We start from the raw sequence: 15416 nt of genomic DNA on the forward strand, positions 1-15416 counted from the left end.
ACTCTTACTTGTTTATTTTTGCTTTTGTTGCTTGTGCTTTTAGTATCATATCAAAAAAAAAAAAACACCTCATTGCCAAGACAAATTATCAAAAAGCTATCCCCTATGTTTTCTTTTAGGAATTTTACAGTGTCAGGTCTACATTTAAGTCTTTAAGCTATTTTGAGCTTTTTTTTTTTTTTTTTTTTTTTTTTGCATATAGTGAAAGTAAGGGTTCAGTTTCATTCTTTTGCATGTTACTCTCCAATTTTCCCAAAATCATTTATTGAAGAGACTATCCTTTTTCCACTGTGTGTTTTTGGCTCCTTTATCAAAACTTAATTGACCGTATATGCATGAGTTTATTTCTGAATGTCTTAGTCTATTCCATTGGTCTATGTGGCTCTTTTTATGCCAGAACCATACCATTTTGACTTCTATAACTTTGTAATATAGTTGGAAATCCAGAAGTATGATGCTTCTAGCTTTGCTCTTCTTTCTCAACGTTGCTTTTATGGCTCCATAAAATTTTTAGGATTTTTTTCCTATTTCTGTGGAAAATGGTATTGAAATTTTGATAGGGATTGCATTGAATTTATAGATTACTTTGGGTTGTATGGACATTCTAACAATATCTATCTAACTGATCCATGAACACAGGATATCTTTCCATTTAATTGTGTCTTTTTCAGTTTCTTTCATCAGTGTCATAATTTTCAGTGTACAGATCTTTTACCTGCGTGGTTAAATTTATTCCTAAGTATTTTATTCTTTTTGATGCTATTGTAACTGGGATTGTTTTCTTTATTTCTTCTTTCACAGTTTGTTGTTAGTATAAAGCAATGCAACAGATTTTTGTATGTTTGATTTTATATGTTTGATCCTGCAACTTAACAGAATTCATGTGTTAGTTCTAACAGCTTTTGATGGAGTCTTTAGCATTTTCTATACTTAAGATCATGTTATCTATGAACAGAGACAGTTTTACTTCTTCTTTCCAGTTTGGGGTCCTATTATTTCTTTTTCTTGCCTAATTGCTCTGTCTAGGACTTCCAGCTTTCTGTTGAATAGCAGTGGTGAGAATGGGCATCCTTGTTGTTTTATTCTGATCCTAGAGGGAAGGCTTTCATCTTTTCACTGCCAAGTATAAGGTTAGCTGTGGGCTTGTCCTATACAATCTTTATCATATTGAGGTATATTCCTTTTACAGAAATTCATTGAGAATTTCTATCAGGAAAGGAAGTTGACTTCTGTCAAATGCTTTTTCTGCATGTATTGGGATGATTATATGTTTTATTTGCTTCATTCTGTTAGTGTGGTATGTCATGTTGAGTGATTTGTGGATATTAAGCCTTCCTTGCTTCCCAAGGAGCAATGGTTTCTTTTAAATATGGTCTAGGACTCAATTATCTAGATTACTAGATATGGTCTGGGCTTAGTATTAGAATCTAGTCTTAAGTCTTCATAATCACCCATAACATTTTACCTTAACCTGGTTTTAGAATGAGACTTGATCAGAATCCTAAAGCATCCTGATTCCTACTCTAACAACCACTTGATTCATACCTCTGAGTCTCGGGGCTCCTGAGCTTTAAATGCAGCCTGGCATTAAAAGCCCTTGTATCTTTCCAAGACAGCACTTCTCAGCTGCTAGTGTAGTCATATATTTATCTGCTTTTACTATTTAGCTACTTAATGAAACTGCTACAGTTTACCTTTCACACTGCCTCATTAGTCAAGAAGCTCTCCCATTACTACAGATTCCCCTTCTACTCTCCTCTGTTGGTAGAAATAATGAGATTATAGTCCTGAAATCACCCAAAACATCCAATTGGTTTCCTCTTCACTACTAGAGAAGAGCCATTTCCTCTTCTTTTAAATAAAATTTCTCTCTTTCTTTATTTTTATTTTGTAGTCTTTGCTCAGTAATTCATACTCATTAAAGAAATGTGGCAGATCTAGAAAAACTAAAAAAGAAATAAATATCATCCATAACCCCACCAAGGAAGAAGAAACCACTGTTAATATTTGGGCCACTTCCTTATACTCTTTTAAAGAATAAAGGAATCTTAATCAATGGGAATCCAATTGCCAAGTATTAGATGTGCTTGAAATACGCTAGGAGTTAAGGTTACCTCTAGCCATATTCAGTTGACACAACTTCTTTCTTGTACATCAAATCTCTTCCAGAAGTAAGACTTTCAAACAATTTTACACACAAAAAATGAGCTTTTAAAATGTCTTGTCAGGTGTGTTAATCACCTTTGTATGTGCTTCATGTACTTCTAGCTAATATATTCTATATGCCTGCTCCATCTCAGCCCCAGTGGAACAGCCCTGATCTGATACCCCCCTTCACACTACTCAGCCACCTGTCAATTTAAATAAGCATTGTTGAAATTTGTGTCAAATGCACTTTGAGGAAGACTATTGAAATTTATTTTGCCTATTTTATAATGATCTCTTTTTACATGAAATGGACTCTTTTGTCTTCTTCTTTCCAAATTCACATACACACTTCATAATTAAGAAATCTTTATTAAGTACATAGCATGGTCTCTCTTCTACAAGGTGGGTAGGGATACAAAAACAGTCCACCTGCAACAGCTTAAAAAGGGGTCACCAGGTTGGTATGAACTGAAAATACAAGAGGTTTTCAGGAAAATGGGTGACTCCTGTGGGCAAAACTGTTAAGATCTGTACTGATCTGTGAAGGCTAAGAGAAAAACCAGCAAGAAAAATACCAGCAGAAATCAGAGGCTGGAACTAGCCTTCAGCTAACATTTATTATGCACCAATGCTACCTGCTGGGCTTTGGGGTTGGGGGGACAGGGAAGTGGAGGGTGATGAGAGATATGATAAAAGCAGCACTTGGTAGGGGCTTGGAAGTGCCCTGGACAAACAGAAAAGGCTTCCCTGAGATGTCCCTGAACTTAGCCCTGAAGGAAAGAGAAGAGGAAGGGAATTCCAAGCATGGAGACTTGCAAGGGCAAAGGAAGGACGCATATAGCAACATGATGGCTCTCTGAACAGGATATGGGGGAGGGATGGGGGAGAGGAGGCCCCTGGAAGGAGACGAGCTAAACCCTAAGGCCTGGGTGCTAGGCTGATGAATGTGTACTTCTTAACTCTACCCCCATTGAACCAAATGCTAGAAGAACATCTGTGCCATAACTAGAAATTTCTGGAATTGCAAAGAGATGTGAGACCTCACCCCTCCCTTGTAAGAACTCACAGGCTGGTTGAGGAGGCAAGAAGTAATCCTCATAGTTTTATTCTCTCAGAGTTAAGGCTCCCTGTGACAATCTTACCTGGCCCAATGGCAAAGATGACTCTCAAAGGAAAGACAAAGGAGTCTGAACAGTCATGACATGCCGCCCTCCACAGTCTCTTCTTAGGAGCGAGCTGGCTGTGGGGATCTGTCCACCCCCAGCTTTCTCTGAGCACCCCTCTCTCTCCCACAAGTATCTCTCAAGAGAATGGAGCAGGAGGGAGGCCCCACCACATTCAAGCAGAAGTCCGTTGCTCAGAGGCTACCTAGAGCCTTGCCTGGGAAGAGGAGGGTTGAGAGCCTGAGGATGGTTACCTTGAGCTGGATCAAGGGATAGACCCCAGGATCCAGAGCCACGGCCAGAGCCACCTTCTTCTGTCACCTGCTCTCTTTCAGCATTCTTCTCTCCAGACACCATGCTTACCCCAGAACCTCCATGTATCCCCCTGTCTTGGACATCTGATCCCAACCTCCTGTTTCCTGACCTTGTACCAGAGAGCCTCTGCTCCATGCCTGGCATACATGAACAGATCAACAAATGTTTCTGAGATAACAAATGGAAGTTAGCTTTCACTTCCTATTTACCACCTCTGCTTTGTGCCTTTATCTAATCTCTGTGTCTTTGACCCAGGTTATTAATATGGCCCCGGGAGTAGATTACAAATGCACAGCTGCCTGGCTGAATGGTACAGTGTCATTGTCCGTGACTCCCTGATCTACACTGATTATAAACATCCAGTTACAGCAGCTTATCAGTCAGGACACATGCCCCCTTCCATGACCAGAGCAACATTAACGTATGCAATTCATTCATTCGTTCATCAAACATTTATCAAGGCCATGGTGTAAGTCAGGCATTGAGCTGGGAGCTGAGAACAGAGAAGTGGAAAAAAAAAAACCCACAACAAAAACAGAAATGTGTAAAAGTGTCTAATATGAGCATTAATGCTGTGAGACTACCTGGAAGATCCAGGCGGGACATGCTTTGAGAACCACAGTCAGAGCATAGCTCTTGATGGGAAAATACGTTCATAATCGTATTAAGAAGAAATTTAAAATATACCTGAAGCACTAACAACTTCCTTTCCTCTGCAGTTAGCTGACAGAGATGGTGGTTACTGATGCTGGCTGACACCTACTAAGCACCTACTATGTGTCTGCACTGTGGTGTGTGCAGCCCTGAGCATGGGAGCACTTTGAGATGGGTGAATGGGGCGAGGCAGGGAATGAGAACTGCTCCTTGCTCCTGGATTTGCATGTGGCTGGTTTCAAGGCAAGATAAGCTATACTGAGAAAAGTTCAAAAGATAATTAAACCAGTTAAAAAAGCAAAAACAGCACTGGGACTGAAGCTGGGTTTCAGAGCCAATTTCCAAGAAGTCATTTCATCATCCTAGAACATCAAACGTGAATTCCATTTTCAGCTATGCAAATTCCAAAAGAATAATACCTCACATTTGCATAATGCTTGATGCTTTTCAAAGTGCTTTCCCAGTTATTAATCTAGGGGAGGCTTTATTACCACCGGAAACATAAATTGAAATTCTGTTCAAACTCGAGTTCCCCATTAATTTTTCCACTTTCCCCTCAAAAACCAGAGCCACCTAAATCCAGGTGCTTTGGATCGAGTGGGTAGCTGTAGTAAGTTTAACCCGCCGGGTGAATATGTATTAATGGAGCATATTGCGGGCCCGTCCATCTACAGACGCAGGCCTTTGGCAGGGCCAGACTCCAAGAAGCCTCCTGTGAATTAACCAGAAACAGGGAACTGCCCTCAGTTCAAATCTGAGATCTTTTCAGGGAGTGCAGTGTGGGCACTGTACACACTCCATTCGTCAGAAACCATTCCCTTCTATCAAGTATCAGAAAACTAGGAAATTAGTTCCACCACTTTGTCCTTCCACCTACAGAAAACCCTGTCAGTGGCCTCTTGCAAAGTGGCCCACGATGCCAGACAGCTCCTATGTCCTTTTTGTTTTTAACGTCATGAACCGAGAGGCCGAAGCCGCAGTATATCTGCCACGGGGAGAGGATCTCAGAAAAGTGAAGTGAGAAGATATGACATGTACGAGGAAATACTTCTCCCCAAATCTCTCCAATGTGTTTCTTTTTCCATCTCTTTCAAACTTAATTATGTGTAGCGTTCTCCGTCACTGAATCACCAGCCTTTCCTGACACCTCGATCTCATTGCATTTTAGCAAAAGATTAACCTGGCTGTTTGCTTTTAATTCTGAAGCTGTGTTAATACTCAACTCCCTCTAGATTAGAAAAGAAGAAAAACACACTCCCACATACCCCGCCCTGGCTCCAGTGAGGCTCCAGGGCTGCTGTTGCTGACAGTGTCACAGTCATGGGAACCTGCTGGCTGCACTTACCATTTCAGGAGGGCCAAGAGGACCACGGAGAGGGCCACTGTCACCATGGGGCCATTCACTTCCAGTTTGAGAAAACTCAAGACTTCCATTGTTCCCCAGAGTCCCTAGAAGACTGGTCCTCCAGAGGAAAGAGGGAACCTGGTCCTCCTGCTGTTACAGGGACCACAATCTGCAGAGAGAAGAAGGACTAGGCAACCAAGACCGCATCATATCAAGTGGGTCCCCAAAATGTACTCTCCGTCAGAGCGTCTCCTTATAAAGAGGAAGGAAGAGGAGGGAAAAAACACAGGGTTTCAGTGTAAGGCAATGAATCAGCAACTTTATTTTCTTGAGGACCGCCCTGTCAATAAACATTTATGTTAACTTCCCTGGGAATTAGCAGCAGAACTGGTCCCATGTTTGCCGAGAGATGTGAAATGGTTGCAACCATAGATTTCCTTGAGTCGTCTATGAAGAAAGACTCCTCTTCAAAAACTTAATTCATAATTCACTGAAGACACGGGATCCAGAGACCCTGAATGTCCCAGAGAAATTTGGGGTCAGATATCAGCCTGATGGAAAATGCTGATGGAACTGAGGACATCCATCCCACAAAGTTTATTGGTTCCTGGGACCCAGGGGGTCCTTGGTGACTGGCCAATGGAATAGACCAAAGATCTTGCCCTGTGTCAGCACTCTCATCATGAGTTGCAGGATTTCTCACATGTCTAAAAGCATGTCCGTAGGCTCATGCACGTGTCCTTTGTTCTAGCTCTGAGCTTATCTGACTGAAGTAGACTGAATCATTTTTTCGCTTATTAGTCAGTGTACTACACTTTCAGTAATGGGGAGGGTGTCTCAGAGAGTGAGTCATTCGGTCACCATGATATTCATCCATTCATCAATATGTATGGGGGACCAGGCTCTGTGCTAAGTGTACGGTGTTTGAAAACCAGAAGTAGTACCAGACTCCGGGAAAATTTCTCTCGAGAGAGATAGACAACAAACAGGGAGACAAATAAATAAGTAATTGCAAGTTGAGAGCCGTGCTGTGAAGGTCATGAACACAGGGTATGAGTAGGAAGAGCTGGGGGGACCCCGCTAAGAGAGTGTTGCAGGGGAAATCTGTCTGGAAAGGAAAAGCTTGAAGCTGCGATTCTCAGCTGGAGAGGAGTCCACCAGGGAAAGGGCCAAGGGCAAAGCCTTCTGGGCAAAAATGGGTGACACAGATAAAGGGTCTAAGGTGGGAAGGAATTCCTGTGTGTGGGAACTGGAAAGAGGGCAGTCCTGCTGGAGTAGATGGGCCAGCTCGGGGAGACATCGCTTCCCTAAGAGATGGAGACTGTCAACAGAGGCTAGACAGCACAAAGCCACAGTGAGAAGCGTGGGCTCCATTTTATGTGCCACTTAGGGCTTTAACATACTTGTATTTATGTTTGGTGAAAGCATTCTGGCTGCACGTGGAGAACTTGTGGGAAGGAGCAAGAGGAAGAGCGGAGAGGCCACTTAGAAGACTCTTCATTCATCCTAAGATGAGCCTGCAGACAGAGCAGGAGTGGACGTAGAAAGAAGTAGAGGAATTTGAAATATATTTAAGAGTAGACCGCAGAATGTCCTGACGGATTGGATGTGTGAGGGAAGGGGGAGGAAGAAACAAGTCTGACTCCTGGGCTCCTGACTTGAGCTGTGGGTGTATACATAGAGGTGACACTGAGGTGGGGAAGATGGAGTATTGGTGGGAAAAATCAAGAGTTTGGCTTGGGTCCTGTTTAGTCTGAGATGCCTGGGGGCCATCTGAGTGGAGCTTTGAAGTCAGAGAGGAATCTTCGCTGAAAACATAAATAATAATGATTAATAACAAAAATGCCATTTATGGAGCACTAACTATGGGCCAGTTCTTATTCGAAGAGCATTCATTCATATGTGTTAATTCGTTCAATCCTTTTAAACAGCACGATGAAGCCAAGCTTTCTATTAACCCCCTTTTATAAAAGAAACTAAGACATGGGACACATGACTCCAAAGTCCATTCTCCTAATCAAAAGATTATATTCCAATATGGAAGGCATCAATATACAGAGGAACAGATGAGCCACAGCCACAAATATGATACAAACCACACAATACTTCCCTTTTCTCTGGCCATTTGCCCTGCCTCCCTGTTTTGCATTCCTACTGAGGTGCCTCCAACAGCTGCACCCCAAGTGTCTCATGCTCCTGCCCAGCCCTTTTGGATGTCCATGACTCTCCTCATATTCCACATGTCCTTTGTTGCATTTGATCAGGACTGTGCTGAGATGTTAAAGGATCTGTGTATTCCCCCCCTCACAAAACAGAGCTATGCTTCATCAACAGTCATCTGAGATACGACGCTTTCAATCACAGGAGCCATGGGATGGGGCTTGGGAGCAGAGCAAGCGGGTGTGGAGGAAGCAAGTCGTCACGGCCATGGATTCAGAGAGTTGGAAGGACCTCAGATATTACGAAGGCCAGTCAAAGAGATGTTCATGAAAAAAAAATTATTTTTAAGACTCCAAGGTGAAATAAATATGAGAAAATGCTGGTGTAAGCATCAGTAAGTTAGCTTATTTCCTGAAAAAGACTTGAACTGGCCAATGTGCATGGTGAAGCTCCAAGAGTGGCATGCAGAGAGCAGCATTGTATTTGACCACAAATTCTTGTTAAGGAGCATTCATGAACACATCCCAGATGTAGTGTTCTTAGGAACGTGCTTTGAGAAATGTTGACCAAACCCAACTCTGATTTACAGAGGAAGGAATAAAAAAGAACCCAGAAAGGGAAAGTGACTGGTACCAAGTCGCACAGCTGCCTAGTTCTAGAACCTGGGTCGCCCAACTTCTTTTCAGACTCATCTAGAATACACTCCTCACGTCACCCCATGCACCTGGCACAGGTCCTGCCCTGTTCACAGAGAACCTTTGAGCATTAGCAGCCGGTTCAGAGATGTCTGACTTTGTTGAGGGGTTGCCAGCTCCCCAAGTGACTGAGTTCACTCATTCATTCCTTTGACTAATATGTTTGGAGTCCTTTCTATGTGATTTGTGATTTGGAGGAGCTGTCAATGCTGCGGAGAGATCATCCCATCCTTTCCACGCTAGCCTCATACTCAGTGAGGTATGGATAGTAAATTAACCAAGATGAAGTGGAAGGGTCAGATATGAGAGATATGAAGGATTTTTATCAGAGTAACATGATTAGGAATGTATTAATTTTAAAAATCTATGACACAATGCAGGAACATTTGGGGGTTTTCCCACGATAAAGGACAGTCTGTCGCCATGATGCTCACCATAATTAAGCATTAGGCCTTTACTCTCAAAATATTTTCTTTTTAATGGTATATCTATTAAAAACAATCAACTTTGGGGCACCTGGGTGGCTCAGTGGTTGAGCATCTGCCTTTGGCTCAGGGCGTAATCCCAGGGTCCTGGGGTTGAGTCCCACATCGAGCTCCCTGCAGGGAGCCTGCTTCTCCCTCTGCCTGTGTCTCGGCCTCTCTCTCTGTGTCTCTAATGAATAAATAAATAAAATCTTTATAAAAAATAAAACTAAAAACTAAAAACCATCAACTTCATAGAACTGTATAAAAAGTATTTTATAATTCCAACTCCCAGAGATGAACTCTGTTAACAAATTAGTGTATATCCTTCCATCCTTTTCTATGCATATACGAACGTAGATATATTCATAGTTTTTTAAAAAACAAGATTGCCATACCCATGCTTTTCTGCAACTGGTCTTTTTCACTTACTGTAGCATGCATACCCTTCTACATCATAGCTAGAGATAGATACATGTCATCGGCTCCCTAGGATCCCACTGTACAGATGTGTTGTGACTCATTTAGCCTGTCCTTCACTGAATGGCATTTGAATTGTTTCCAACCACAAATGAGGCTGCAGTGAACATCCTTGTACATATCACCATGGCCTTGGGTAAGGACATCCCAAGCAAAAGTCTTAGAAGTGGTAGTGCCGCCCCCAAAGATGTGCATTCCAAAAAGGTTGGTGGGTGCTTCCACCCTAGAAGCAGTTTCGATTCTCCCTCCCTCGAGCTGTGCGTGGAGTGCCCACCTGGTGGGACACCCCAGTTTTTCTCCTTCTGTCTCAACCCACCCCAAGTCCATCCTTTTTTTCCTCCTACATCCAGGCAGACACCTCCCCCAGAGTTGAGTCAACTGTTTTGACTTAAGTCTTGTGTTTCTTTTTAAAGCTTTCACTCCATAAATTCTGTGGTATTTCCTTCATGTTCTCTGTGTTTAAAAACTGCCTGTGCAGATGTCTAAGTGGTGCCTTCCTTCTCTCTGAAGACTCCCAGCTGGCCTGCCCAAAGCCTGATGTCTCTGGGAGGCTTGAGGCATGGGGCACATTCTCCCTGCCAACTAGGGCCCCCGAGTGAAAGGACAATGGGGCTTAGCCAGCACCACGGAAGTTCAGAGAACATTTGCATGTAACCTCATCTGAGCCGAGAGCAACCCTGAGGAGTAGGTAAGCAGGACCTTTCATGCGTGGGCTCTGAGAGAAATGACTTGAGCTCAGAGATGTAACAGAACTAAAATCATACATTAATAAATTCTGAAGGCCGGGCTTCAGCCCCAGTCTTCTGGCTTGAAACCCAGTGTTTTCCCCACTAAATCTAAAAATGCATAGTTCACCAAGCCAGCCTGTGGATGCGATACCATTTATCTTTATGGTTACCCCCTGGGTTTCCATAAAGTGTTGCTATAGTTAAGGAAGATGGAGGGATGGTGTGGGCCTGTGAGCTGCTTTATCTCCTTGCAGAAGATACTAGGGCCCCTTTTGGAAGGGGAAAACAACAACCTCCCCAACACCATCCAATATCTTAGAGATCCTCTGTCCACTTTCTGAGAACGTGAGGTCAGATTAGGAGGGCTCATCCATTTCTTCAGTCAAGTAACATTTGCTGAGCAATTGCTAAGCCCTAGGCACCGGGAATTGAAGCCCAGTGGAAAAGACCAAGGTCTTGCCCCCAGAACTCACCTCCTGGGTTAGGGAAGCAGATATTTAAATACCTAAGTGGCTTCAGTGTAATAGGTACCATGACATAAATATGTACAGGGCACAGAGGGGGCAAAAAACAGGAGGGAGGAGATTGGAAAAAAATTGGGACACATGACACATAAGCTTAGACTGGACAGATGACTTCACTGAGCAGATGGGAACGGGACAGATGTGCTTAGCAGGGGGAGCACAGCTCAGGCTTGTTCCAAGGCTTCAGAAGCTGGCAGTAATAGGGCGAATGGGCAGACACTCAGAGGCCAGGTCACGCACCATTGTGGGCCATGCCAGAAAGTTTACACGTTATTCTAGGATCTGTGGGAAGCCAGAGGAGGACCTAAATTGAGCTGCAACATGATTAGTTTTGCTTTGAGAAGTTTCTCTCAGGAGGCAGATGGCTGGGTCATACCTGAGATGGGCAGACCAGCGAAGAGGCTGCGTGGCCCTCTAGGTACGAGATAAAGCTGTAGGGCTGGAAATGGGGAAGAGGAGACCACATTTGGGGATTACCGGGAAGGCAAAATCAACAGTATTGGGTCACCGATGGAGCATGGGGGGGGGAGAAGAAGGGGTTGTTGAGGAGAGCACCCCCAATTTCTGGCTCCATTGATTGAGCCCATGTGTGCCATGCACCACAGGAAGGACTTGGCAGGAGGACTGGGTAGAGGGGAATTCGCGTGGCTTCCGTGGTGAGCAAGCTGAGCCCCGGGGGGGCCACACAGGTAAAGGTGCTTGGGAGGCGGCCAGGTCAGGAGAGAAATCTGAAGCAGGGAAGTCGTTTTCGTTTCGAGAGCCATTTGCCGACAGGTGGGGTGATGCCATAAGAATAAATTGGCCACAGAGAAGAGGTGGAGTGTTCAAAAGCGGGCAATGGAAGGAATGCCATGAATAGCAGCTTTGGGGAGAAGGTGGGCAAGGGGCTGGGGGATGATGGGGTGCCAGATGGGGCTTTCAAAGAAATTGAGGAGGACCGGTCTGGGAAACCCCGCAGAGGGACCCCTCCGTTAGTGCATGAGGATGTGGCTTTCTGTTCTCAAGCGATCTGGGTTCTTTAGCTCTCTCGGTGGGAAAGCTCTGCAGCCCTTCTGAGCCCTGGGTTGTCCTGGTGAGGTGGGGATAATGGTGCGCACTTCGCAAGGCGGTTGTGGGGAAACAAGGTGCCCGTGTGGCCGCTTGAGCAGAGCTCCGGAGCCCAGCCAGCACGTGCACATGCGGTCGGGGATGTTTGCACCAAAGCCACAGGAGAACGGTTGTAGGGAGCAGGAAACGGCCCAGGGTGTGAATGCCGCAGAAAGGTCAAGTGCGGTGGTTACCGAGGCATCTCTGGATTTGGCACGCGGGTCCTTCTACTGCCCCCCGCCGCCCCCAGGATGGCTGTGGTGCAGCAGGGGGTGCAGAGACCCAGAACCAGGGAGACGGAGGCTTAGAGGGAGCTGAGTCAGCCTCCTCGGTCATTCTGTGGCCCCACGGCTGAGAGGTGGGAGGAGACACACGTTTGCCCTGGCTGGAGGAGAATTTGCAGGTGCCGCTACTGGGGGTCCCAGGTGAGGTGCAAACACCCCCTCTCGGGAGCCGCGTGGGGACAGTGGCCATCTGTGTGTTTCCCCTCCCGCGGGGAGGACAGAACTCGCTCCTCTCTTCAAGGTTGCTATGGAGACATGGATGGGTTTGTGAACAGTTTTAAGGTCTATGTCACATCTTGACTTTGTGTTGGTCGTGAGGGCAGGGAACATATTTTATACATCATTGTGCACCCGCACCGCCCGGCCCACTGCGATCTCATGTACCCGCACAGCTTTTATTAGCATGAGCCAATCACTCCCAAACCTGTTCTCTCCGGCCCAGTTCTCTATCCTGAGGTTCAGATGTATAGCCAGCTGCCCACTGGTCCTCTTCTCACAGATACCCCGCAGATGCTAACAGACTTGAAATGTCTAAAGCCACACTCATTGTCACAGCCCCCTTCCTCCATTAAATGCTTCACCCTCATCCCGTGTTCCCCATGCCAGTGAATCATGCCTCCCCCCCCAAGTCAGAAACTGGGGCTCACCCTCGACTCTTCCTTCTCTCCCAGCTCCCCACCCCTATATCCAGTTAATCACCAAGCCCTGTTGTTTCCACCTGTGAAGTCCCTCTCATTCTGGTCACTACTCCCTTTAGCCATTCTTACTTATTTGAGAGAGAGAGACAGAGAGTTGGGAGGGGCAGAGGGAGAGGGAGAGAGTCCTCAAGCAGACTCCTCGCTGAGTACAGAGTCCGAGGCAGGGCTCGATCCCATGAACCCAAGATTATGACCTGAGCTGAAATCAAGAGTCAGTCACTTAACCAACTGAGCCATCCAGGCGCCCCATCTGTTCATTCCTACATTCATTCCACTGGCTTTTTTTTTTCCCACTGGCTTAATGAACATGCCAGCATCTAGCCAGTATTAGGCAATGGGAACTCACTGGTGCGGGAAACAAGCTAGGTGTCCCATCTCACAGAGCTTGTATCTAGAGAAGGAGCTGCCCAGATCCCAGCTCTTTCATGATCACCATCTCTCATTAGGCCGCAGTAGTCTTCTAGGGGCTTCTGTGCCTCTCGTTCATCCATCAATGTTTCTTTGTTGAGCTTATGTGAGATGCCCAGCACCCTAACCAGAGCATAAAGACCAGCATGACTGGGAGGCATGGAGCAAGGGGAAATGTGAGGCTGGGCGATGTAGGAGAACAGCCAGCGGTCAGAACACCTAAAATCTGCTGGGCCCTGTGAAACATGTACTGTTTCCTTCCAAAAGGAGCGGGACGCCATCGAAGGAAAGGCTTCGTGCAGGGAAGTGACATAATGCAATTTAGGCCAACTCTATCCCATCTGCTTTCACTATGAAAATGAGTGTGGAGCTCATCAGATAGCAGTCTAACATCCACATGTCGCCAGGTGCCCCAGCCACACAGCAGGGGCCCCAGAGCCAAGCTACCGTTCAGACCTTGACTGCGCGTGTCATCGGGAGGTGGGAGATGCCCTTGAGTGCAGGCAGCTCTTGATATTGCTAATCAGACACGACCCACCCTATGTCCTTCACATCTCAGCGTCTCTATCAATTTATGTCACCCATGATCTCAGCTTGTCAGATGTTAGCACTTTCTAAATTATCACTGAATCTCTCCTGGCGCTCGGCGTGGCTGAATGTGGCTACATGTTGATGATTACAGAGAGCTCTGTCTGTGAACATGGAGAGTCAGCAGATGGTTCGGCTGCCTTAAGGCAAGTCTTGGAGCTTTCAGGCAAGTGAGAGCCCGGATCAGCCATTTTTCACCTCGAATCACTGGAGCTGGGGCAGGCATTGCAGCGACAGACTGCAGAACGCAGAAATTCTGGTCATTGCATGGCCAGAATGCAGAAATTCAGAATCCAACGTCTGACAGCAGACGGGACTGGTACCCCCAGCAAGTCAGCACCATGAAGTCCCCACGCAGGGGAAAGAGGGCATGGTGACATATGCATGGGGCCTAATAATGCAGATCCCAAAGCAGAAGATAATTGGAAGTTTTGGCAGCAGAGCTTTCAAGGAAATACATACATGAGTGGGTAGCAGGACCCCAGGCCCCAGAACGGCCAACAGAAATGAGAACTGAGTCGTGGTGAGGCGGGGTTGGAAAGAAGATGGATAGAATAGGTACGTAACTAGAAGCCTCCACATCCCAAGGGTTTAACTACAGAATTTTCGTTCTCACTCACCCAACAGTCCAAATGTGGGTGTGCAGTAGGCAGCCTTCCACGCGGTGATCTGGGGACACAGGCTCCACCATCCACTACCACAGATGCCTCTGCTCGATCATCCTGCAACCAGCTGGTGAAGGGGAAAAGGAAAAAGAAAAGGTGTGAGGAAGGTTTTTAATAGGTCAGGCCTGGGAGTGGCATAAACATGCCCATCCTGACGTCGTTGGCCAGAATTCAGACACGGCCACGCCTACCTGCAGAGGAGGCTGGAAATGGAGTGGGCCCAGGAGAAAAAGAAAAACAGCTTGGTGAACACCTAGCATTCCTGCCACAGGTAGTTCCCATCTTGAGTATGTTCTCAGCCAATGATTCCTGCCTAGGAAGCCGGCTGCTAGAACAAGGTGGAAGGTGATTCCATTGAGGTCCCCCCAAAAAAGCCAAAGCCCAATCAGTTCAGGATCAAGGATAAAGAGCAACCAGGGCAGCCCCGGTGGCTCAGCAGTTTAGCACTACCTTCAGCCCAGGGCGTGATCCTGGAGACCCGGGATCGAGTCCCATGTCCGGCTCCCTGCATGGAGCCTGCTTCTCTCTCTGCCTCTCTCTCTGTGTGTCTCTCGTGAATAAATAAATAAATAATATTAAAAAAAAAAAAGAGCAACCAGCCTGCAAGATGACAGGGTGCTGCCCTCCGACTATGTTCTGGCTCTCTCTGCTGAGTCTATTTCCCATGGTGCTCCTGCTAGCTGGGGTTCTGTTCTGAAGTCACAGCTGGGAGCTTGCCCATAGCTTTGTGAGGCCATTGGAGCCTCCCTGTGTGGTGCTCATCCAGGCCCAACTAGACTAGACTAATCCACCTAACTAGATCCTCTTAGAATGTGGTGCTACTTGAATCAGTTCCCTGCACCCCAATGGACTATGTGAATAAGAAATATTTGCTCTGCCTGCAGAAGAAGTCGACTTTGTACCTTGGATGTTGTTTCAAGCCCTGTCTTAACGAGGCCTAGCTCCCTCCCCGTCTGCACTGGTCCATGTACTACTGAGTGAGGTCCCAGCCTGCCTTTTCCCTGTGCCCAT

At 46.1% G+C, this 15416-nt stretch overlaps 1 protein-coding gene across 3 annotated transcripts in view; it reads right to left on the reverse strand.

The window, feature by feature from the left end:
* TBXAS1 (thromboxane A synthase 1) overlaps positions 1–14493 on the reverse strand; it is a 161786-nt gene extending 147293 nt beyond the window's left edge. The window contains exons 1-2 of one of the 3 annotated variants that reach the window (XM_038559412.1): positions 14361–14493; positions 5626–5794 (exon numbers count right to left, since the gene is read on the reverse strand). In XM_038559412.1, coding sequence (XP_038415340.1) covers positions 5626–5714 — 89 coding nt within the window. In that variant the 5' untranslated portion in view covers positions 5715–5794; positions 14361–14493. Of the gene's footprint in view, positions 1–5625; positions 5877–14360 lie in introns of those variants that run through there. The other 2 variants (XM_038559413.1, XM_038559411.1) reach the window with 2 other exon arrangements.
* Positions 14494–15416: the final 923 nt, after the last annotated feature.

The sequence above is a fragment of the Canis lupus genome, chromosome 16 (assembly GCF_011100685.1).
Source record: "Canis lupus familiaris isolate Mischka breed German Shepherd chromosome 16, alternate assembly UU_Cfam_GSD_1.0, whole genome shotgun sequence".
Taxonomy (NCBI): Eukaryota; Metazoa; Chordata; class Mammalia; order Carnivora; family Canidae; genus Canis; species Canis lupus.